This window comes from Solanum verrucosum, unplaced genomic scaffold (genome assembly GCF_900185275.1).
Source record: "Solanum verrucosum unplaced genomic scaffold, falcon-dt-bn FXZP01000156.1, whole genome shotgun sequence".
Taxonomy (NCBI): Eukaryota; Viridiplantae; Streptophyta; class Magnoliopsida; order Solanales; family Solanaceae; genus Solanum; species Solanum verrucosum.
This window is the reverse complement of record NW_026020354.1, coordinates 240066-264532: the sequence shown is the minus strand read 5'-3', so window position 1 is coordinate 264532 and position 24467 is coordinate 240066. Positions and strand designations below refer to the sequence as shown.

Below are 24467 nucleotides of genomic sequence, written 5' to 3'. Positions count from 1 at the left end.
GTTTGTTGTTTATTTATTTATTTATTTTAAAAAGCAGCAAACTGTTTTTGCTCTTCTTTTCCTTACGTGTAGTATGTTTTTGGGTAGGTACAGGAGTGGGGTAGGTTTGTTAGATTAATTAGGTTATTTTTTATTTACTTTTTAGTTTTAGTTTTATTTTAATCTTAAAAGAATAGCATATCAACTAATTATTTAAAATTAATAAAAATCTAAGAAAAAGTCAACTAGCTATAAGATAAGATCAATTAAATAATACTAGCTTATTTATAAAAACTTAATTCAAAATTATAGTTTTTTTTTTTTGTAAATCTTTCATTTCTTTTTAAACAATTGACAATAAAACTTATCTTAAAAAAGTGATTTCTATTTTGTTGTTTGCAAAATCTTTTAAAAATAAGCTTAATAAAATAAGATAACAGTCAAAATATTTAATTTATATTTATAAAAATATTTTTAGCTCTAAAAATGGTAATAAAATTTTAAGCTCGGTCAAAAATACGTGTCTACAGTTTGCCCCTCTTTGACTGGAAACACAAAGAGTTTTCAGACAAAGAAGTAGACAACGTGACAATTTTTGATCGGACTCTTATTCGAAAAGAAAAATATGCGACCGAGTCCTAGTTTTGGACATCCTACATATCCCGGGTTATAAGAGAATCAGGTCACGTGTAGTTCAAGGAGATGAATAATGAGTTAGAAGTTGAGTGAGGTTCTATCGAGGCTTCAGTTCGCGGCTCCTATTATTACACCAACATGAGAAACAAAGAATTAAATGAAAATGCAAGTATCAGATTCTAGCTCTGCAACTTCTCTTGAATCTCGACTTAGGTCATCATGTTTCTCAAGCTGTGAGATATTGATTTTCCTTTTGAGTGAGTTCGAAGGTAATGCCTCTCTTCCGGTAGGCTCCTTCTACTTGGACTTGGATATCGACCTTGTTTCTTAAGATGAGCTCTAGCCACTTCAATTGACGATGAGCTTGAGAGTCGACTCCTTCCTAGATAAGATCCTGAAACTTGAAATATGGATTGACCCCATTCTATCACTAGATTCCTGAAAAACAAACAAAAATAATAACACAAAATTTTGCCCCAGTTTAATATAAGAAAATTTTGTGAGAGAAATAAAAGATGGTGCTTAGCTTTGAATCGAGATTTTGAACAATTCGAGCTTTGTCGCGATGTACTCTTTAGAGGGCTTATGCGTGTTTACACCAACTCCATTCTTCATGATGAACCGGTTGATAAAAATTATGTTAGTCTAGCCCCATTATCCAGGAGGGTCCTTGCTATACTATGTCCCATTATTCAGGAGGGTCCTTGCTACACTACGTCCATTATTCAGGAGGGTCCTTGCTACACTACGTCCATTATTCAGGAGGGTCCTTGCTATACTACATCCCATTATTCAGGAGGGTCCTTGCTAACTACGTCCCATTATTCAGGAGGGTCCTTGCTATTACGCTTACTCGTCCCATTATTCAGGAGGGTCCTTGCTACACTACGTCCCCATTATTCAGGAGGGTCCTTGCTACACTACGTCCCATTATTCAGGAGGGTCCTTGCTATACTACGTCCCATTATTCAGGAGGGTCCTTGCTACACTACGTCCCATTATTCAGGAGGGTCCTTGCTACACTATGTTCCATAGACTAATAAGACAAACAAACACTTACCCAATATGGACTATAATTCGTGTGCAATGTTGCCATTTAGCTCTTCGTAGACTAAATTGAACATCCAGGTTTTTGGATCTTTGATCTCGAAATAACTTGTGCCCCCTGCTTCAACAAAGAAAATTTGTGAGTTTAAAAACGTGGTGGGTTGGTTTGTGGTTCTGCCCTTTGACAAGGATTGCTCCAGTACTCATCGTGGTTTACTTTTTCCAAATGCCCAGTGCTCGTTATTGATTGATTGTATTTCCACCCCAAATTTTGCTCATTTTGAGGGACTTAAATCCAATTTTTGCCTTTATGTCATAACACTCATTGTTTACCCTTCATCAAATCATGGACTTCTTCTGAATCCAAAACTTGCCGACAGATGATAACTCATTGGCCTGATGCTTTGCATTGAACAACTTTAGAGTTGGTAACAAGTCTTGGAATCCTTTCTTACTTTCTTGACATTAACTCGACTCAATGACATATGAAACAAAGCGATGAAAAGTGAAAGAAAAATATATACTACACGAGAATAACAGAAAATGATTCAATGAAGACTCTCTTTTAGAAAGAGAAAGAAAGAAAAACTTATCTGAGTGTGGTAGCCGACTCTACTGATCATGACATGCAATTTGAATTGATTACCCGATTTGTCCATCCAATCTATTTATCAACCATTATTGATCATCTAATCTTGATGTGGAGTTCCAATTATTTGACGAAGTCAAACTAATTTCAAACTCTTATTCGCCTTATGATGTCCACGAGGGTTTTTGCCACTAAAACTCTTTCACTTTGAATCCTTCAACTCACATTCGCCTCATGGTGCCCGTTAGGGTTTTCACTAATAAAACTCTCTCATTTTATTTCTCTCAACTCACATTCGCCTTATGATGCCCAGTTAGGGTTTTCACCAATAAGACTCTCTCTTTTTTTTTTTTTTCTTTTTTTTTTACAGCTCACTTTCGCCTTATGATGCCGAGTTAGGGTTTTCACCAATAAAACTCTCTCATTTTTTTTCTCTCAACTCACATTCGTCTTATGATGCCCAGTTAGGGTTTTCACCAATAAACTTTTTTTTTTTTTTTTTTTTCACAGCTCACTTTCGCCTTATGATGCCGAGTTAGGGTTTTCACCAATAAGACTCTCTCATTTTTGTTTCTCTCAACTCACATTCGCCTTATGATGCCCAGTTAGGGTTTTCACCAATAAGACTCTTTTTTTTTCTCTCAACTCATTCGCCTTATGATGCCCAGTTAGGGTTTTCACCAATAAGACTCTCTCATGGTTTCATCATTTGTAACCTTAACATACTTACTCTTGACATTTCAAAGGTTGATCCAAAGGTCTTTCTTTGATTGAAACACAACTTTTATACAAGGTTAGAAAGAAATGACAAGATGAAGGCTTCAAATACGACTTTAAATGATGGGATTGACTTTAGCTTTGGGATAGGAAAAAAAAAAAGACTTTTTGCCCCAGTTTTTTATAAAATATGGAATTTTGGATTTTTTTATTTGGTTAGACCGAACCTCAATACTAAGGTTGCCTACGTATCTTATCGAAACAAGAATCAGGTCAAACGTAGTTCATGATCATTGATTTTCTTCTTTTTTTTTTTTTTTTTTTTTTTTTTTTGATTTTTTTTTTTTTTGATTTTTTTTTTGGAAGAGCCAATGAAGCAGAAGAACCAAGGAAGTAAATTAGCTCTTAACAAGGGTGACGACATATGAATTAATACTTAGACACAGAACCAATAATTTTCATTACATCAACCTTTGAAATGTCAAGTCCAAACATAAGGGTTTCTAATACCGAAAAATCACATCATATATAATATCTCTTTACCGCATCAGCATTGATGACCATTTCTGTCATTTTGCCTTCTATATCTGCTAAGTAAAGAGCACCATTGGATAATACCTTCTTTACAATGAATGGTCCTTTCCAATTCGGAGAAAATTTGCCTTTGACTTCAGCCTGGTGTGGCAGAATACGTCTCAACACTAATTGACCCTCTTCGAAAACGTCTGGGACGCACCTTTTTGTTGTATGCTCGTGCCATTCTTTTCTGGTACAATTGTCCATGACATACTGATGTTAAGCGCTTCTCATCAATCAAACTTAATTGCGCCAAGCGTGTTCTGATCCACTCATCATCATCAATTTCAGCCTCTACAACAATCCGCAGGGATGGAATCTCAACCTCTGCAGGTATAACTGCCTCAGTCCCATATACCAGCGAATAGGGGGTGGCACCCACTGACGTACGAACTGTAGTGCGATAACCCAACAAAGCAAAAGGCAATTTTTCATGCCATTGTCGAGAACTTTGCACCATTTTACGAAGTATCTTTTTAATATTTTTGTTGGCAGCTTCTACAGCCCCATTTGCTTTTGGGCGATAAGGAGTCGAATTTTCGATGTTCAATCTTAAATTGACGGCATACCTCTTGCATTAAGTGACTGTTGAGATTTGCAGCATTATCGGTAACAATTGCCTTTGGAATACCAAATCGACAGATGATGTTGAAATGAATGAAATCCACCACAACCTTCTTGGTTACTGACTTGAAAGTTACTGCTTCCACCCACTTTGTAAAGTAATCAATGGCCACCAGGATAAATCTATGACCATTCGATGCTTTTGGTTCTATTGGTCCAATCACATCCATTCCCCATGCCACGAAAGGCCATGGAGCAGACATCGCGTGCAACTCGGAGGGAGGAGAATGTATCAAATCACCGTGTATTTGACATTCATGACACTTACGAACAAACCGTATAGAATCCCGCTCCATGGTGAGCCAATAATAACCTGCTCGAAGTATCTTCTTTGCCAGAACAAATCCATTCATGTGAGGTCCACAAACTCCTGAGTGTACTTCAATCATAATTGTTGAAGCCTCTTTAGCATTTACACATCTTAGAAGACCCAAATCAGGTGTTTTCTTGTACAATATGCCTCCGCTTAAGAAAAAACCGCTAGCTAGTCGCCGAATAGTCCTTTTTGATTATTAGTGGCATTAGTAGGACCATTCTCTGGACTGAAGATATGTTTTAATATCATGGAACCAAGGTTTACCGTCAAATTCTTCCTCCACCACGTTGCAATAAGCATGCTGATCACGAATTGTATGTACAAAGGGTCAATATAAGCTTCGTCAGGATGTTGGAGCATCGAAGATAAAGTTGCCAATGCATCAGCAATCTCATTATGAACTCTAGGAATGTGTCTAAACTTTATTGACACAAACCGTCGACAAAGATCTTGTAAACAATGTTGATATGGTATGAGCTTTGGGTCACGAGTCTCCCATTCTCCTTGAATTTGATGGACCAGTAAGTCTGAGTCTCCTAGCACTAGCAACTCTTGGATGCCCATGTCAGCAGATAACCTCAAACCCAAGATGCAAGCCTCATACTCTGACATATTATTGGTACAATAGAATCTAAGTTGGGCTGTTATAGGGAAATATTCCCCTGATTCAGACATAAGAACTGCTCCTATCCCAACTCCCTTCTTGTTAGCAGCACCGTCAAAGAACAACTTCCAACCTTGACCCTTATTATGAATAACTTCATCGATACATGATACCTCTTCGTCTGGAAAGTAGGTCTTAAGTGGTTCATATTCATCATCAATAGGGTTCTCTGCCAAATGATCTGCCAAGGCTTGAGCCTTCATTGCGGTCCGCGTCACATAAATAATGTCAAACTCTGTGAGTAATATTTGCCATTTCGCAAGCCTGCCCGTGGGCATGGGCTTTTGAAAAATGTATTTTAACGGATCCATACGAGAAATGAGATAAGTAGTATAAGATGAAAGATAGTGCTTCAACTTCTGTGCTACCCAAGTTAGGGCACAACACGTTCTTTCGAGAAGGGTGTACTTCGACTCATAAACAGTAAATTTCTTGCTGAGGTAATAAATGGCCTGCTCTTTCTTCCCAGTGCCATCATGCTGACCCAATACACATCCAAAAGAATTATCTAGTACTGACATATATAATATCAATGGTCTGCCCGGCTCCGGAGGAACCAACACAGGGGGATTCGATAAGTAATTCTTAATCCTTTCAAAAGCCTCTCGACATTCTTCGGTCCATTCGACTGTGGCATTCTTCTTTAACAACTTAAAAATGGGCTCGCAAGTTGTTATGAGTTGAGCAATGAATCTACTGATGTAGTTTAACCTTCCTAGAAGGCTCATAACCTCAGTTTTATTCTTTGGAGGTGGCAGTTCTTGAATGGCTTTTATTTTTGAAGGATCTAACTCGATACCTCGTCGACTGACTATAAATCCCAAAAGTTTTCCTGATGGTACTCCAAATACACACTTTGCAGGATTAAGCTTGAGATTATACCTGCGAAGCCTTTCGAAGAATCTTCTTAAGTCTTGCACATGATTTGACTGCTTTTTTTGATTTAATGATCACATCATCCACATAAACTTCGATTTCTTTATGCATCATATCATGAAACATAGTCGTCATTGCCCACATATAAGTTGCACCCGCATTTTTTAATCCAAATGGCATGACTCGATAACAATATGTACCCCATGGTGTGATAAAAGACGTTTTTTCTGCGTCTTCATCATCCATAATAATCTGATGATAACCCGCATAGCAATCCAAAAAAGATGCAATCTCATGTTTAGCACAATTGTCCAACAAAATATGGATGTTTGGCAAAGGAAAGTCATCTTTTGGACTTGCTTTGTTCAAATCACGATAATCAACACACATTCGAACTTTGCCGTCTTTCTTAGGGACAGGTACGATGTTGGCTAACCAAGAAGGATATTGAGCGACTCGAATGACTTTGGCCTCAAGTTGCTTTGTGATTTCCTCTTTAATTATTACACTCATGTCAGTTTTAAGCTTTCTCAACTTTTGCTTTACTGGAGGGAACTTAGGATCAATCGGCAACTTGTGAACCACCATATCAGTGCTTAATCCAGGCATGTCATCATAAGATGACGCAAAAACATCCTTGTAATCAAACAGAGCCTGGATTATATCCTCCTTTTGATGTCGAGCATGTACGCTTATCTTAGTCTCTTTAATATTTTCATGATCCCCTAAATTTATCGTCTCAGTTTCACTCATATTTGGGTTTGATTTATTCTCAAAAGATTTGAAATCCCTGCTTACTTGTTCAAATACCTCGTCTTCATCATATTCGATTTCTTGACTTATTATTTCAGGATTAGGTCGAAGATTAGATTGGATTTAAGATCCGATGAAAAATTCTGCATGCATGTCATATCACTAGAATCGGCATAGAAAGAACTGTATAGAACAAAACAAAATAAATATATTAGACTGAAATAAAAACACAATTACATCCTATTGAAAAGGAAAATAGAGAGTTTGAAAATAAAACGACGAGACAAAATCCGAAAACAACCCTTGAATAAATCGGATGACAAAAAGAAAAACAAGACAAACTACCAAGACTCATTCTTAGTGGGGAGAGGAGTGGCCTCCCAATTGTTCAGCTGGACATCAGGACCAATGAATTGCACATCTCTGTCGCTAGTGCCTTATCCGAGTTCAACCATATTAGCCTCAACAAAGAAATCTTGAAAATAATTGATCAATTCTTCGTGAACCTCCAACACTGGCTCTGGGAGTAGTGACTCAGAAGATTCTGTTGTACGGGCTTTGTTGAAAGATTTGTATATGGGTGGTATAGGCTTGGTAAGTGACCATACATCTTTCTTCTGCTTTTTGGCTTTCATTTTGTCCTCGGCTCTAGGCTTGTATCCTAAGCCAAAAGTACCAAGACTCTTTCGTGGACTCACCGGATAAGCTCTCCCTTGCAAGAAGATCCCCAAGCCTTTACCTGGTTCAAAACCCATGCTTCAGCATTTCATTTACCATCATCACGGATGCCATGGGCAGTTGTGGTTTTGAAATGAGATTCCCCTCGAGGATATGCTCAACAAACCACTACCTCAAAAGCTTGATAAACCAGTGCCTCATTCTCATTATTTGCCTTGATAAAAGGGAGGGAAGAGTCCTTGTAGACTGACAGATCCCCCTCACCATGAACAATCACTTCTTGTCGATCGTATTCAAACTTAACCATTTGATGCAACGTAGATGGGACTGCCCCAGCCCTATGCACCCATGGTCTTCCCAACAATAGATTGTAGGATGCATTAATATTCAGCACTTGAAAATTCACGGTGAAATCGACAGGCCCTATTTTTAGTATGAGCTCTATCTCCCCAATGGCATCTGTTTTTGGTCCCATCAAAAGCCCTAACACATACGTTGTTGGGTCGTACCCTTTCAACATTAACATTCAATTTTTGTAGAGTTGACAAGGGACAAATATTTGCCCCAGACCCTCCGTCAATTAGAACTCGAGTGACATATGAAAGCTCACACTTTACAGTTATATGGAGGCCTTGGTTATGTCCCGTACCTTCCACTGGTAGTTCATCATCTGAAAAGGTGATGCGGTTTACCTCAAAGATTCTCCCAGCAATCTTCTCTAATTGACTCACTGTAACTTCATTAGGAACGTGTGCTTCATTCAGAATCTTCATTACAGCTTTACGATGTTCATCTGAATGTATTAACAATGACAACAAAGAGATTTGGGCTGGAGTTTTCCTTAACTGTTCCACAATGGAGTAGTCTGACAATTTCATCTTTCTTAAGAACTCATCTGCCTCCCCTTCAGTGACTGGACTTTTAACTTGCATTTGGTCATTTTTATTTTTCCTTAATTCAGTCGGGGCATAGCATCTTCCCGAACGAGTCATTCCTCCTATTTCATCTACTTCTTCATTGATTTCTTTCCCCTCGTATGTCACGACGGTAGGCTCATAATTCCAAGGGACAGCCTTGGGATTAGTCATTGGAAGTTGGGACACTGGCCTAATGATCACAGGTGGAATATAGGCTCCTTGCACGATCAAGATAGGCTTGTCTGGCCCTCTTGGAACAACCAATCTTGCCTCTCTCTGACTTGCCCAAACATCTTCAAGTGCTCCTTTTATAGTTAGGATGGGTGCGCTTGATGGGGTCAACTTTTCAGACGTACTTTCCGCCCCTGAAGGCATCATTTTTGTTAAGTCAATGACATTTGCTGAACTTTCCATGCCAGTTTCAACCTTAAGGATTGGCTTGTATGGGACTGCAACTTCTTCGTGGTCATTCACCATCTCTAACATGTTTGTTTCAGTATGTCTGGGCAGTGGATTTTGATTGATGTTCGGTCCATTTGGGCTTTCAACTATAATTCGACGAGTATCGATCAAATCTTGAATTGCCTTTTTCAAGTACCAGCATCTTTCTATGTTGTGCCCTGGGGCATCAGAACAATATGCGCAGTGTTGGGAATAATCAAGATTTCTCGGAGGAGGATTCGACATCTTTCTTTCAATAGGACTCAAAACATTCAAACGTTCTTAATTTTTGAAACAAGCTAGCATATGATTCTCCAATAGGGGTGAACTCATCCTTAGCTCCATTTCCCTTCTTGTATTCTTTTCTAGGACGAAAAGGAATTCTAGTTGTATTTTGGTGAATTTGTGGGGGTGATGGATGATTTTGAGGAAGTGGTGCACGCCATTGCGGATAAGAAGGGGGAACAATTGGTTGTGCGCTAAAAATGGGATATTGAGGATATGGGACAGGATATTGTGGAATTTGGGGAGGAAAGTAATGTTGTGTATGATTATCTTGGGCATAAGTTCGAGGTGCTGATACAACGGTGGCTACATCTTCCCTTCTTTTCTTCCCTCCAATATTTCCAGAACCATTTTGAAGTGCTTGTGTTGTGGCTTTTAAAGCAGCTTGGCTTACGATCTTCCCAGACTTGATGCCATTTTCCACCATTTCCCCAACCTTGATAACTTCGACGAATGTCTTCCCGACGGCAGAAAGCAAGTAATGAAAGTAATCAGGTTCTTGGGCTTGGAGAAAAACGTCAATCATCTCTGACTCCTTCATTGGTGGTTTAACCCTAGCAGCTTGCTCCCTCCATCTAACGGCATATTCACGAAAATTTTCTGTGGTCTTTTTCCTCATGTTAGCAAGTGAGGAGCGGTCTGGCACAATATCGATATTATATTGGAATTGTTGCACAAAACATCGAGCCAAATCATCCCACGTATGCCAGTTGGCTATATCCTGATCTATGAGCCATTCAGACGCAATTCCCACTAGGCTTTCCCCAAAATAGGCCATGAGCAACTCTTCTTTGCCCTCGACACCTCTCAATTGATTGCAATATCTCTTCAAATGAGCTATGGGGTCTCCGTGACCATCATATTTCTCAAACTTCGGGGTTTTAAAACCAGTAGGCAAATGGACGTGGGGAAACATGCACAAATCACTGAATGAGATGCTTTTGTGGCCCCCTAGTCCTTGCATATCTCTTATACTCTGTTCCAAACTCTTCATTTTCTTAGCCATTTCTTCATGCTCCTCATTCTTAATTGTTTTCTCAATTTTGAAAGGGGAACTATATTGATGAGTCTGGGGATAAGAACTTGGAATTTTAAGGGCCTCTTCAGGGGTGTAGCCATGGTCATGAAGAACTTGGAATGAAGGATCATTGTTAGATTTGGGCACCACTGTTGGATTTGAAGTGCTATTAGTCGGCGCAGTTGGCACAAATAGCGGGTTACTCATCATAGGAGTATTCAAGGGACGCACTGTAGAAGTTTCAGCGACGTTCGATGTGTTAGTGTAGGGGCCGAATCCAGGTGGATAAATTGGATCATTGGTTGATACTTGGATAGGGAATGGCATATTCGCATTCAGGTATTCCCGAATCGAAGATGGAGGAGCTTGCCCATTCATCCAAGCTTCATACATTTCGGCCATTTGTTGTCGCAACATTTTTACCTCTTCCACAGACACCGATTCTTGTGCAACTATTTGGACGTCGTCATTTCCCGACTCTGTTCCCTCCTTGCGCGTCATCTTCCCTTTCCCTTTTGATCTGGTGTTGTATTGATGAGATGCCAGCTCTAATCACAAACCAACCACCTTAAAACTCTTTCTCTCTTTTTTTTTCTTTTCTCTTTTCTTTTACAAAAAAAAACATGTTAGAGTTTAGTGTTTTGCAAACGATAATCACACGTTGTATGTTATGCACCTAAATTATTTATGTTTCTAAAATGAGTTTCGGAAGGCTTTCATGTTTCATCCCGGCTTTAAACGACTTGATTATGTCTCTTAGTCTTATATTTTACTTATTTGAATAATTTTGAAACGCATTTCGATCGAACCCGTTGAGGGTTGCCTACGTATCATGTTTAACATGAATCAGATCATTACGTAGTTCGTGAAAGATAATAATTTTTTTTTTTTTTAAATAATAAATGTACATGAGTTGACCAAAAGTAAATCATTTTCATTCATTTTCAAATATTCTTAACACAATGATTTGAATAAAACATGAGAATAGAAATAGCTAAGACTAAGATAGACTCAAAATGATTAACGAAAATATAAATAAATAAAAGCAACAACTAATAACTAAGAAAAGAAAATAGACTCGGAAAGAAACTAAATCCTCAGATCTCAATCATCCCCAAGACCCTTATAAATCCTAGCCAAGGCCTTTGGTAGATGTGGAGCAAGAACACGTGCCTGGCGGCCCAACCTCTCATCATTCTGGTGGAGATAACCAGCATAAACATCATTAAGTGCATCCCTGAGTTGAAGAACTCGATCTCTGGCTTCATTCATATTGTCATAACAATTCTGTAACCAATGTCGAGTAGTATTGACTTCATGCGTCAAATTCTCCCTCTGTTCTTGGAGCTCTTCAATTTGAAGGTGGAGTGCATCTCACTCGGCTATCCTTTGACCTCTCTCAATTTCACATTCTGCCTGATATACACTAAAACGCCTTGCTATTTCCCTTTCCCGTTCCATAGAAGCCTTAACTTGATTCTGGAGTTTAGACTGTGTGCAGATAAGCTGGGCCTTTTCTTTTCTATACTCCTCCTCTTGTTGCTCCATAGCGCCTGTGACAATGCCCAAGTCTTCTTGTAAGGTCAGAATGGTAGAACGATGTTTTCTAACTCTCACTTCAAATATAGCATCACGTTGGGCCAACTCCTCTTTAGCATTCTTCAAGTCATTACTCAGGACATCCAGAGTAGATCTATAGCTTCTTTCAACTTCGAGGCGAGCTTGCTTAATCTTAACCTCAATTTCTGCTTCTCGATCTACAGGTCCTTTCACCGATCCTTCTGGCAATACCTTAGGAGGGGGTTGATCATGAACCCATTCTAAGTATGCTTGGTCCACCTCACCCCTGGTGCGATCCTCCACCCTATCGTGGGGACTTGAGAGCATGCATCCCCCCCAAATCTTGAATATCTCTGATTTCCTTAAAGGAATCTCGGGATGAAACTCATACATGAATTCCCGCATATCTTCATTAGGTGGTAAAAACTGGCGTCGACCAAGTTGTCGCATAACTCTAAGTGGCATGTAAGGTTGGACACCTCGAAGGCCCATTAGGACGATGAACGATCGAAATGTAGACATGTATATCACCTCGGCTGATGGAAACCAATGATAATTCCACACAATCTTGTCAGCAGTCAGATTATTGAGGTATTTCTTCCAAGCCTCAATACCCTTCGGAAAACTATGATCTTTGATTCTTCCCTCGTGACCCCCAATGTAATCATTCCATTCTACTTTGAAGTCCACTACATAAGGGTGATGACGAATGTGCTCAATCATCCATAGTTGTAGTAACATATTGCATCCCTCAAAGTAATCTCCTCCATTCTTGCAAATTGTCAAAGCGCGGTAGATGTCTGCTAGAATCATGGGTACGAGGGTGATATTAGGCTTTTTCTCAAAAGCTGTAATGACTGCAGCCAAATTTATATTGATCTTTCCTCCCCTTTTCGGAAACACCATGATCCCCAAAAAAGCTACTGTGAAGGCGTCATAACTGTGTGCTTCCCAGGTCAAACGACACCCGTTATTACGAAGTTTCTTTCCATATAACTCGAACCCATCCTTTCACCCATATCTTTTGTACAAAAATTCTAATGGAACCCATCCGTTATCAAGGCAACCACCTGTTTCATTCTCATTTATGTGCAATAACTCAAAAAACCTCCTACCACTGATATGTTTTGGTATCATAGGTTCTCCTTCGTGAAGATTTTTACCCCTTCCTATGAATGCGCCTATCTCCTCTAGTGTGGGAGTGAGTTCAAAGTCAGAAAAGTGGAATATATTTTTTATTGGATCCCAAAAATGAACTAGTGCTTCTATCAAATCCCGTCGCGGCTCAACATACAAAAGGCTTCGCAGAAATCCCAAGCGTTTGAACACCACTCCTTTCCCATGATTCGTCATATTTTCATACCATGCCTTCAAAAGTGTCGGAGCCTTATCTAATATCATGACGCGAGGTGATTGATCCTCCCTTGGCCTCTTATCTCCCTTTCCATATGGATTCATATTTTCCTATATTACGATAATGACAAATTAGGACTTAATAAAACACATTTTTATTTTTTTATAAAATTAAAAATAAAGTAAAAATTATTGTATACAATAGTAAAAACATGATTGGATACTAAGGAAAACAAATCATCACATTTTATTTTATTTTAAAATAAAAAATAAAAAAAAATTTCCTATTAAATAATCTGAGTAAAGTTGAAAGGAGAAAAATATAAATTTCTTTTTTTTTTCTAAATAATTATTATTATAAGAAGAGTGAAAAAAAACACATAAGAAAAATAAGCACTCAAACCTTTTTGTTGTAGTTTGAACCCCTCTTATTAGATAATCCTGCTAGACTTTTAACAAAAAAAATAAATAGTATAGTTGGTTTTATTTTATTTTTTCTTAATTTATCTTTACCCCCCTTAAAAAAAATAAAAAATGACAGTAATAATAACTAAAAAAAATAATAATCTTATATTTATGAAAGAAGTACAAATTTTGACAAAGTAAAAGTGTTTAATAAAAGAAGGACACTATGGCCTTTGTATCTTTAGAATTTTCCTTCTTTTTTTTTTTTTAATTAATTCATTCAAAGCCGGTCGACATTTTGTATAGCCTTCCTAATAGTGCAACAAGTAGAACAAAAAAATGTACATGATGGTCTTAAGTGGGGGTACCTGTCCTAGAAGGACTCGACCCTTGTGTCGAGCCCTATTAGTTTACAAATATGCATGATGCAGATAAATCGAATCTTATTAGGAATAATCATCGCTGAGACTTATTTTACTAAGTTAGCAACCTAATGGAATGAGTGTCTAGACTGGTTGTAAAACGAGTGGACTACTCGAGTCGGGAAGGGATAGCTTACCGGTAGCAGGGCTTTCCGGCCTCACTATTAGTCCTTCCCATCTTAAGACATGTGTTACTATAGAATCCTTCCCAGGAGCGTTGCCGCGTCTCTGGTATCTCATGGCTCGGGAGCGTAATCGCATCTCCGAATAAAGTATCTCAGAAGACTCAGATGGGTTCGCGAGGAGAGACAAATATATAACAATTCACATAATATCAAAGCGATAAACAAGTAGCAAATAACACATTATACTAACAACACAATATCCAAAAAGAATAATAATAAAAATAAAGATCAAAGCCATACACAAGTCAATATTTTGAAGCTCGAATTCTGGTTATCCCCAGCGGGAGTCGCCATCTGTCACACCCCTATTTTTTCCCAAAACGAAGTGTTTGAAAAATAGAGTTTCTCCAATTAAAGTGACATTTTGAAAAGGGATTATTTTTATTTCAGAGTCGCCACTTGGAATCGAGTTTTGGTGTTCCAAGTCACCTAATTTTTACCCCTAATAAAAAAGAAGTTGACTCTAATTTTTAATGGTCTGCGAACTAGAAATATGGATAAGAAATTCTATTGACCAAGGGGAAGGTGTAAGGCACCCCTCGAGTCCCGTGTTTCTAGCACAGTTGCTTCATTGACTTATATCTTGTCTTGACTTAGTTTTTGGATATAGTATACTTATCAGCTATACATTTACTTATGTCCCACCTTCTTTGATTTATTGTAACTATCTTGTTTAGATTTTTTAGAGTCCGGAGAATTTTAGTATTGTCGTTTTAGTGGGAGTCGATATTTGAATTATAATAGAAGGTAAACTTCTACGGGATTTAGGATTAATTTTAGAAAAAGAAAATGTTAAAGAGGTTGAAACCAATTTCTTGAAATTTTTCTTTTTCTTATTTTTCTTCTATTTTTTTTTTGCACGTTACTTTTTGTAGTTTTTACTTTCATTCATTTTATTTTTTTTTGTTTCTGTTTCTTCTTACTTTTATTTTATTTTTATTTGATTTTTGTCTAACAAAATATTTCTTTTTCTAATTTTCTTCTATTTATTTTTTGCACGTTATTATTTTTTTTGTAGTTTTTACTTTCTTTTTTTTTTACATTCTTCTTCTTCTTACTTTTATTTTTATTTGTTGTTTTTATCTAACAAAAATGTTTTTCTTCTTTTTTATTTAAATAATTTTTTGGCTAAGTTTTGTTTTCCCCTTTTTTATTTTTTACCTTTTCTTTATTTTTTGCTCTTTATAACTTTTCATCTTTTGTTTCTTCTGTTTTTGTTTTAAATGTTTATTTATTTTATTCTTACTTTCTTTTTAATGATCTATTCCTCTTCTTTTTTTTATTATCTTCATCTTTCCATTCTGCACTATTTTGTTTTATTATTATACTTTTCTCTGCTCACGTTTTCTTTTTTTATTTTTTGTATATTATTTTTTAATTAATTTTTTCCTTTAAACTAATTGAGAGAAAAATAATACACGCAGTGATATAATAATTTTTCTTCACCAAATGATGATAGTGTGAAATTACTAATAAAAGAACTATCTCACGTTGATGAATTAATGACTCACTTAAATGAACTAATGTTCATCTCCTCCATTTTTAATATTTCGGATACGATAAAAATTATTCTAATAATTAATTGTCTCCATAAGTATGGCAATATTATTTATTTATTAAACTCCAGAAACTCTAAATGATAACTAATACAGAATCTCTAACCAATTTACACGTAATTAAATTAAAGTCATAAACGAAGTTGTCAATTTGTACCATCAAATAAATGTACATAAACATGTTGAAATAAAACTAGGAGTAAACAACAACCATCTTTGGATCAAATTAGTTGATTAAATTAACGTCAGGTGTAAAAATAATTCGATGAGCAAATTTAAACAGTAACAATTCATGCAATCAACAATATGATATGCGTCATAAAATAGTGGCATATAACAATACATGTAATTTTAAGGACTTCATAACATCATAATCGAATTCAGAACAATTATTTCATTGAACTATATAAGGGATTAGAATTACCTTTTCGAAAACTTAATTCCAACAAAAGAAACCGCTACAATCTACTGATTTCCAAAGTTAATTATAATTAACTTTAAGGAGCCACGAACTTGAATCCACGAACAAAAATCTATCTGACTTAAAGTGTATATGCTTTTTTTTTGTGTGCACTCTATTCCATATAACTGATGATGGTGATCTCTATCCCCCTCTTTTGTACGTTTGTGTTCTTATATATATAGGATAGGTTTTTTTGCTTTTTTGCCAATTTTCTTGGTACGTGTGTGTGTGGGTCTCCTTTTGTTATTGACTTTTTCTTCCTTTAGTCATGTGAAGTGGGAGTGTAGAGAATTGTGGGAAAGTGGGAGTGTGGGGGTGTATGGTATTGTTGTTGTTTATTTATTTATTTATTTTAAAAAGCAGCAAACTGTTTTTGCTCTTCTTTTCCTTACGTGTAGTATGTTTTTGGGTAGGTACAGGAGTGGGGTAGGTTTGTTAGATTAATTAGGTTATTTTTTATTTACTTTTTAGTTTTAGTTTTATTTTAATCTTAAAAGAATAGCATATCAACTAATTATTTAAAATTAATAAAAATCTAAGAAAAAGTCAACTAGCTATAAGATAAGATCAATTAAATAATACTAGCTTATTTATAAAAACTTAATTTCAAATATAGTTTTTTTTTTTGTAATCTTTCATTTCTTTTTAAACAATTGACAATAAAACTTATCTTAAAAAGTGATTCTATTTTGTTGTTTGCAAATCTTTTAAAAATAAGCTTAATAAAATAAGATAACAGTCAAAATATTTAATTTATATTTATAAAAATATTTTAGCTCTAAAAATGGTATAAAATTTTAAGCTCGGTCAAAAATACGTGTCTACACTTTTCGTATAGTTTTTGAATATTTAAATTTTTTGTTTAAAATATTGAATTAATGTAATCTAATTTAACTTTGAAAATTAGTCAAATTGACTTTCGAAAAGCGCAACATGACAATTAAAAGTGGATGAAGAGAGTAATAGTTATCGTTTTTTTTTTTTTTTTTTTGTATTCTCATTATACCTCTAAAAAGTTGTTTTGGGGCGATATACCTAACAAAAGATATATTCTATTAATTTTTTATCTACCTACAAGAAGTATCAATTTAATATGCTACTTATTAATTACTACTCTTATGTATAACACAATAAAGTTATAGCAATTTTTTTAAAAAAAAAACATAAATAAAAACTTAAAAAATTAGTAAAATACCAAACCTATACCTATACTATATTTAAAGGAATGAAGCTTCTTAGAAATGTTGTTTAAACTTTTTGCTCTTTATTAAAAGACTCCACTTTAGATAAAATTGTCTTTTCATAATTTTCCTCAAATTAATATTTAATTTTATTTGATCAAATGTATTTAATGCACTAACCTAACTTCCGTCTATTCAAGTAAAAAAGATAAACAAATACACAACTTTGTACCTAACAAAAAAATTAAACTCAGTACTATTTAAAAACTATAAATATATAGCCTAAATTATTAGAAATTTCAAATAATTCTCAAATACAAACATAAAAAAAAAAAAAAAGTTGAACTAATAAGTTTAGAATATTACTATTGTTATTTTCCATGAACTAGGAATTTATTTAAAAGGAAAAAGGCATGAGCCCATCACTTGTGTTTTTTTTTTTTTTTGTGTAACAATTGTAAAACATTATCATTACCATCGAAATCAAATAAAGAGCACGTATTTATGATAGCAGAAAGTAGGTTAAACTAATTACAAAGTAAATGATGAAAAAAATTCCTACAGTTATGTATTCTCTTTGAATTATTGAGTAAATGTAATTTTTTCATGATCTCCTTTTTTATTTGTGTTATTGCCTCCTTAGTATATATGTACAATACTACCTTTGAACTTTTTCCAATTGCTGGCTCGCCAAACATGGTATAATATTGCTTCACAAATAGCCGTAAATCGTAATAGTCTCCATCTTACATTTCTTCCAATGCTTCGACTTTATTCATTCTAATGCCTGTTTGATCCAATTATATTGTTTTGCAACACTATTTCATCTGTTCCCATACAGTCTTCGCCCACTCACATTTTTCAAATAAGTACTCTTTGGTCTCCATTACATTATATTCTCATCGCAGAGGCAACAATCAGAGTGAATGTGCAATCTCAGTTTCCTCTTCTGCATGAGTAGTTTATCTTGGACAACTAGTCACGTTATGAATCGATGTTTAGATAGAGACATAGAGGTTCACACTAGCTCAACAGTTTTCATACATGGTTGTTTGCCAATTATTTCTAAATAGCTATTGGTGATGAAATATTTCCCATTTTGTGTGAGTATATATATCTTCCTTCGCTATACCAATTATGCATTTGGATCTTGATTGCATATAGATGTTCCATCTTTCATATATATTTCATGTAACACATTTTATCCATAAAGACTCCTTATTTTCAATTATTTGCCAAAGCAGCTTTCTTACTGAAGCAATATTTCAGTTACTGCTACTCTTGTGACTTAAAAATACTAGAAAGAACAAAAAATATGCACCATTTGTGACTTAAAAAAAAATATAGTACTAAAAAGAATAAAAATTATGCATAATCTAAGGTCCGATCATTGGATTCATGGAGTGAATTTGAACCCTCAAATCACTGATCCACGCCTTTCCACATTCTTTTGCTTTATATATATATAGTCTTTTTTATGTCATTTTCAGTGAAGGTCGGATATGTGCCACTTATATCATCATCAGATGGATTAATTACCAGAAAACTTTTTGATAAATTAAGTAGATTTAGTTCAACCCACTTAACCAAATATAGATTCGCCCTGAATATTGAATAATTCGATGTGTGCAAGACTTTGTTGGAGAAGTTTTAATGCCTTGTTTATTGTATAACGCCAAATGACACTAACTATAGATTGGCATTGTTTATTGTGAAAATTTAATATATGACATATATTAGACTAATATATTCAAGTTATAGCAGTAGAATTAAACTTTCAAGTTGTAACATTAAAAGATAAAAAAAATTAAAATAAAACGTTTCTGGATTAAAAAAAGGTAACAAAAGAAAAAAGGTTGTTAATTAGATTTGAAATGATTGAAAATAACTATTAATTAGCATGAATTAAGGAAATTCAAACTAATTAAGAATATTCAGTTTCCTTAATTCACTCTAATTTGTTAAATTTAATTAAAAATTCTGATTTTATCCATTTTTCTCTCACGTTTCTCTTTCTTCGATTTTCTTCCAGAAATCTTGTCACTGTCGACTAATTGAAGTTTTTTTTTGTTTGAAAAATCTTGATTTTGTTGTGATGGACGACTACGTATCAATATTAATTAAACATGGTGGAAGATGGTATCCTTCAGGTTAGTATTTGTTATTGTTTATAATTTGTTTTTGTATTTCAGTGAAATGAAAAAAAAAACAACAACAATGAAACTGTAAATCATATTATGTGATTTTGTTTTTGTAAATCGTCACTATAGTTAATTTTTTAGTTTTTTTGTATAAACAAAATATTTTGTTCATAATACGTATTAATTGTTGTGAAATTGTAATATTAGTGACTGTGTTGGTAAGTTTTTTTTTGGTTATTTTGTATAATGTTAAAACGTTGATTTCGTGAAAAAGTAGCGCAATATATGAGTGATTTGAGCATAAATGTATATCATATAAATATGTTTATCGTTGTAGATTGGGTTCGTAGATTAAGATTATAATATTGAATACTATTTTTTTTCCTGAAAATATAAATTAAATGTATAGTTTTGAATGAATTTGGTAGTATAAATGGAATGAATTTGGTATGAAAGTGTGTTCAGTAATGTTTAAAAAAAGTTATTTAGAATTTTGAAGAAATGTATGAAAAGGTTTTAAAGTTGGTATGAAATTTGAAATTTTATTGTTTATATACGTTTTATCAATTGTGTATGAATTTGGTATGAGTGATGATTGTTTATATGAAATATGTATTAAGTGGGTATGGAATGTGAATTTTTTTTTTTTTTTGAAATTTGTTTTGTAGAGTACTTCCTGAATGATATTTGTATGAAAAGATGATGACAAGTGCGTATAATTTTGTTGTTATTATAATGAATTTTGTGGATGAAATTTGTATGTTCTTTGGATGACTAATTGTTATTTTTTTTAATGAAACAGGGAACTATGTTGATTTTTAGATGGAGGGGATTATATATGAATCTTCTAGTCTTTATAGTGGTCTAGTAAGTGCGATAACATCGCAACTTATGATAGATGGTTGAACCTGTCCCATGCAAGAGTACATGGGATATACCAAGTTATGTTTCAGAGCCTAAATTGATGCCGCCCGATCCAAAAAGAACGATAGGAAGACCGCAACTTGAACGCTGGAAGGGGTTTGCTGGTGTGAAATTCAAACGGTCTAGAGTTACTTGCAGTAGATGTCGTCAAGTTGGCCACAACAAGACGACATGTTCAAATTATCCTGTGCAAAAAAAAAAAGATTATTTATTTGTTTAGACTATATAAAATTTTAATTTTATTTTGACTTTATGACTCATGTTTTGTTTTGATATGAAACATAATTGGTGTGAAATGTATTATAACTAAGTGTTTAATATACTGCTAATTTTTTATACGTGTTTCATTCACTAATCATACAAATTTATACGGCTGGAAATAAAATTTATTCAAGCTTAATAAATAAGATAGTGTTAATATAGTGATAATTATACAAGGTAATTATGGAATGCATTTGGTATCCTGAGCATTTAATGTAAGTTATCATGAATATTAATTTGGTTTCCATCTGGTGTCCTACTATAAATAAAATTAAAACAAAACTTTTACCAATCTTGTTCAAGTTTCATTCCAACACTAACTTCAATTTATATCACACATATTATACCAACAATAAATCAATTTCATATAAACATTCATCAATTTCGTATAAACATTCATAATTTCATATAATCACACAATGCATACCATTTGTATACCAATATTATATCACAATTCATACAATATCCAACAATGAAACATTAAAGTCGGATGCATACACTTATTAATCAGATTTCATACACGTTTCATCCAAAAACAAGTTTAGAATAGAAAGTAAGCATAATGTGATTTTTTTTTTTTAAAATCACTAGTTTGACAATTCATATCATTTTCATACCAATTTAATAATTCATACCATATACACAGTTAATAGACAATCACACTAATGTTAAAACACAATTCATACCATTTGTATACCAATGTTATATCACAATCCATACAATATCCAAAATCAAAACCTTAAAGTCATAGTTATACAAATATTAATCAGATTTTATACACATTTCATCCAATAAATGTACAGTTTTGAAACATACTGATATTTTAAAAATAGTGAATCCAACTGGTATGAAGTCTGTATATTACTAGTATCCTGAAATTATAATTGTCAATCAGTAATTCATATGTAGATGGTATCTGACTGGAAGAAAACATATGATATTATATATCATCAAGCAAACATTAAAGTCGGAGGCATACACGTATTGATCATATTTCATACATGTTTCATCCAAAAACATGTTTAGAATAGAACGTAAGCATATTGTGATATTTTTAGAAAAAATCACTAGTTTGACAATTCATACTATTTTCATACCAGTTTAAAAATTCATACCATAGACACAGTTAATAGACAATCACACTAATGTTAAAATACAATTCATACCATTTGTATATCAATATTATATCTCAATTCATATAATATTCAAAATCAAAACATTAAAGTCATAGTCATACAAATATTAATCAGATTTCATACACATTTCATCCAATAAATATACAGTTTGGAAACACACTGATATTTTAAAAAAATTGAATCCAACTGGTATGACGTCTGTATATTACTAGTATCCTGAAATTATAATAGTCAATCAGTAATTCATATGTAGATGGTATCTGACTGGAAGAGAACATATGATATTATATATCATCAAGTACTTAAACACAAAAAAATTATCCAAAAGTTTAAAAAAAATAACATGTAATTCTAAAAAAGTAGAAGGTGCAATCAACTATCTCAAATTTCTTGTCTGTGGTCTTGGTGTAGGATAATTGGTGGTATCCGAAACATGTTCTTTTGCTATGCGAGGTCCACCAAATTTGCTAGCAACCGTACCAGTAACTTCGCTCTCATTGATCGCGCCATCCTCATTTTTTATTTTTTCATAATGCCATAGGATTGTGGCATACCTTTGACGATGGTACTTTGCATCGATATCAACAGAATGCATATCAAAAACATCATTACTGATGTATTCAGCAAATATACATGTTACAAACAACAATCACTGAAAAAAAATTGAAAGAAAAAACATTTTAAGAAATAAATTAAGTTACCTTTTCTAATGAAAACAGTAAAGGATAGAAATACATACTTGGAACTATCTTCTTGTTGAGGAACATGCATCATATGCTTGATATCAAGTGGAGCATAAACTTCATCAGTAGAAATTCCTTCAACCAATCTGAGACTCTTTCGAGGTGTTTCAATGGGTTTCTTAGACATGATTTTGTTGAAAAACTTAATTGGACGGGCGATTGTGATGGTGTAGTTGACTGGTGAGAAAAATGGGAGAAACAAGGTGAAAGTGGGGTAGTGGGGGTGATGGCGTGTAGATTTGAATAGGCGTGGGTTGAGGGTGGTGGGATTGAGGTATGGGAGGTTTGGAGTGTAACAGTAAACAAGGAAGTCTAATCTATGTAAATCCCTTAATATGTGTAACTGATGATTTCAGTTTTAAAAAAGGAACTGAAATCAAATTAATTAAATATTATTAATTAATAATATAAAAATATAAACAGATTAATCATTTATTAAATAAATTGAAATTGATTTTTAAATTAAATTAAATTTAATTGATAAATCATAACCCGTAAATAAACTGTTATAAGTAAAAATTGTTTAAAAGTATGTTTAAAACCCGTAAAATTTACTCTTAAATGTGTATATGACGTGAATTTTCCTTGTTTATTCCATGCGTGATTTTTTTTCAGAAATCTAAAATGTACTTTATACAAAGGTTATACAATTATATACATATAACATACCAATTTTATGTAATATTTTTATACAAATTCATGATCAAAATTCTATGTTTTGAGTGAGATATACATATTTAATATCGATTTTATACACAGAAAATGAAAGCAAATATTTAAGTCTTGAGTGAGATACCATATTTCTTATTGATTTTCACACAAAAATGTGAGCAAAATTTTAAGCCTTGAGTGAGATACACATATTTCTTATTGATTTTCACACAAAAATGTGAGCAAAATTCTAAGCCTTGAGTGAGATATACATATTGTTATTATGTGTCGTGATTTTATTTCTTTTGAAAATCACTTTGAAATGTCGAAAATATTTTCACACTTAAGAAAAGATATTTAAAATTGAGTTGTCACTTAATTTTTGAAAGAAATTAAGAAAACATATTTTTCAAAAGATTTTAACAGAATTGAAAATTTAGAGATTTGGGTAAGCGATTTTGATTTCCACTTCAAGAAGGTATTGACACTTGAAATGTTATTTAACTAAAAATGTTTAACTAACTTTGGGAAAATAATTTATATAGATAAAATGCATTTGATATAGTTAGGAATTTGAAACAATTCAAATAATCAAGAGCAAGTGAAAATTTGGTCAAAAACACTTGAATTAAGTTATCAAAAATGAATTAAGAGTTGATAAATGAAATTCATTAACAATGTAATCCAACACAAATAGAACTTATTTATCTTTTGGAAAATTCAACTAAGTTAATGTTATAATTAAACAATATTTTAAACAAATAATTTACAAACAAATTGAAAATGAAATTTTTGGATTTTGGTTGTGTATAATAGATTTAAATTGTGATTTTTTTGTATGAACCTTCGTTTGTTTCATATTACAAAATAATTTCTGTGAAAATTGAATAAATGATGTTATGAGTTTTTTGTAAATTGGGTTTTTGTAATTTGTATACTATAAACATCATGGATGTGGCTATTTTGTAGTTATATTTGAATGTAATTTGTATACTGTAAACATCATAGATGTGGCGATTTTGTATTTCTATTTGATTATATTATTTCATGACTGTGTATGAAATAGTGATGATGTTATAGTTATAAATATATGAAAAGTGTGTAAAAAATAAATGTATGAATTTGTTTTATGGTATGAATTGGGTAGACTGTTTGGAATGATATTGGTATGAATAAGTGATGACGAGTGTCTATAAATTTGAGTGATAAGAATGAAGTTGTGGATGAAATTTGTATTAGGTTGGTATGAAATTTGAATATAAATACAACATATTTATTATTCCTTTGTATTATGTACAACGTACTGTTTTTTTATGAAATGTGTTTTACGGTATGAATTCTGGTAGATTGTTTGGAATGATATTGGTATA

At 33.5% G+C, this 24467-nt stretch overlaps 1 protein-coding gene and 1 pseudogene across 1 annotated transcript; both read right to left on the bottom strand.

Annotated features, from left to right (window-relative positions):
• Nucleotides 1-3490: 3490 nt before the first annotated feature.
• Nucleotides 3491-9059, bottom strand: LOC125837633 (uncharacterized; annotated as a pseudogene).
• Nucleotides 9060-9066: 7 nt separating this feature from the next.
• LOC125837632 (uncharacterized) lies at nucleotides 9067-10617 on the bottom strand. The gene has a single exon (XM_049516725.1). It carries the CDS (start codon nucleotides 10615-10617, stop codon nucleotides 9067-9069), a length of 1551 nt encoding a protein of 516 aa, XP_049372682.1.
• Between the last annotated feature and the right edge of the window lie 13850 nt (nucleotides 10618-24467).

Excerpts from the sequence above, each read along its gene's own strand:
- LOC125837632 (XM_049516725.1), bottom strand. The coding sequence starts at position 10,617 with ATGACGCGCAAGGAGGGAACAGAGTCGGGAAATGACGACGTCCAAATA.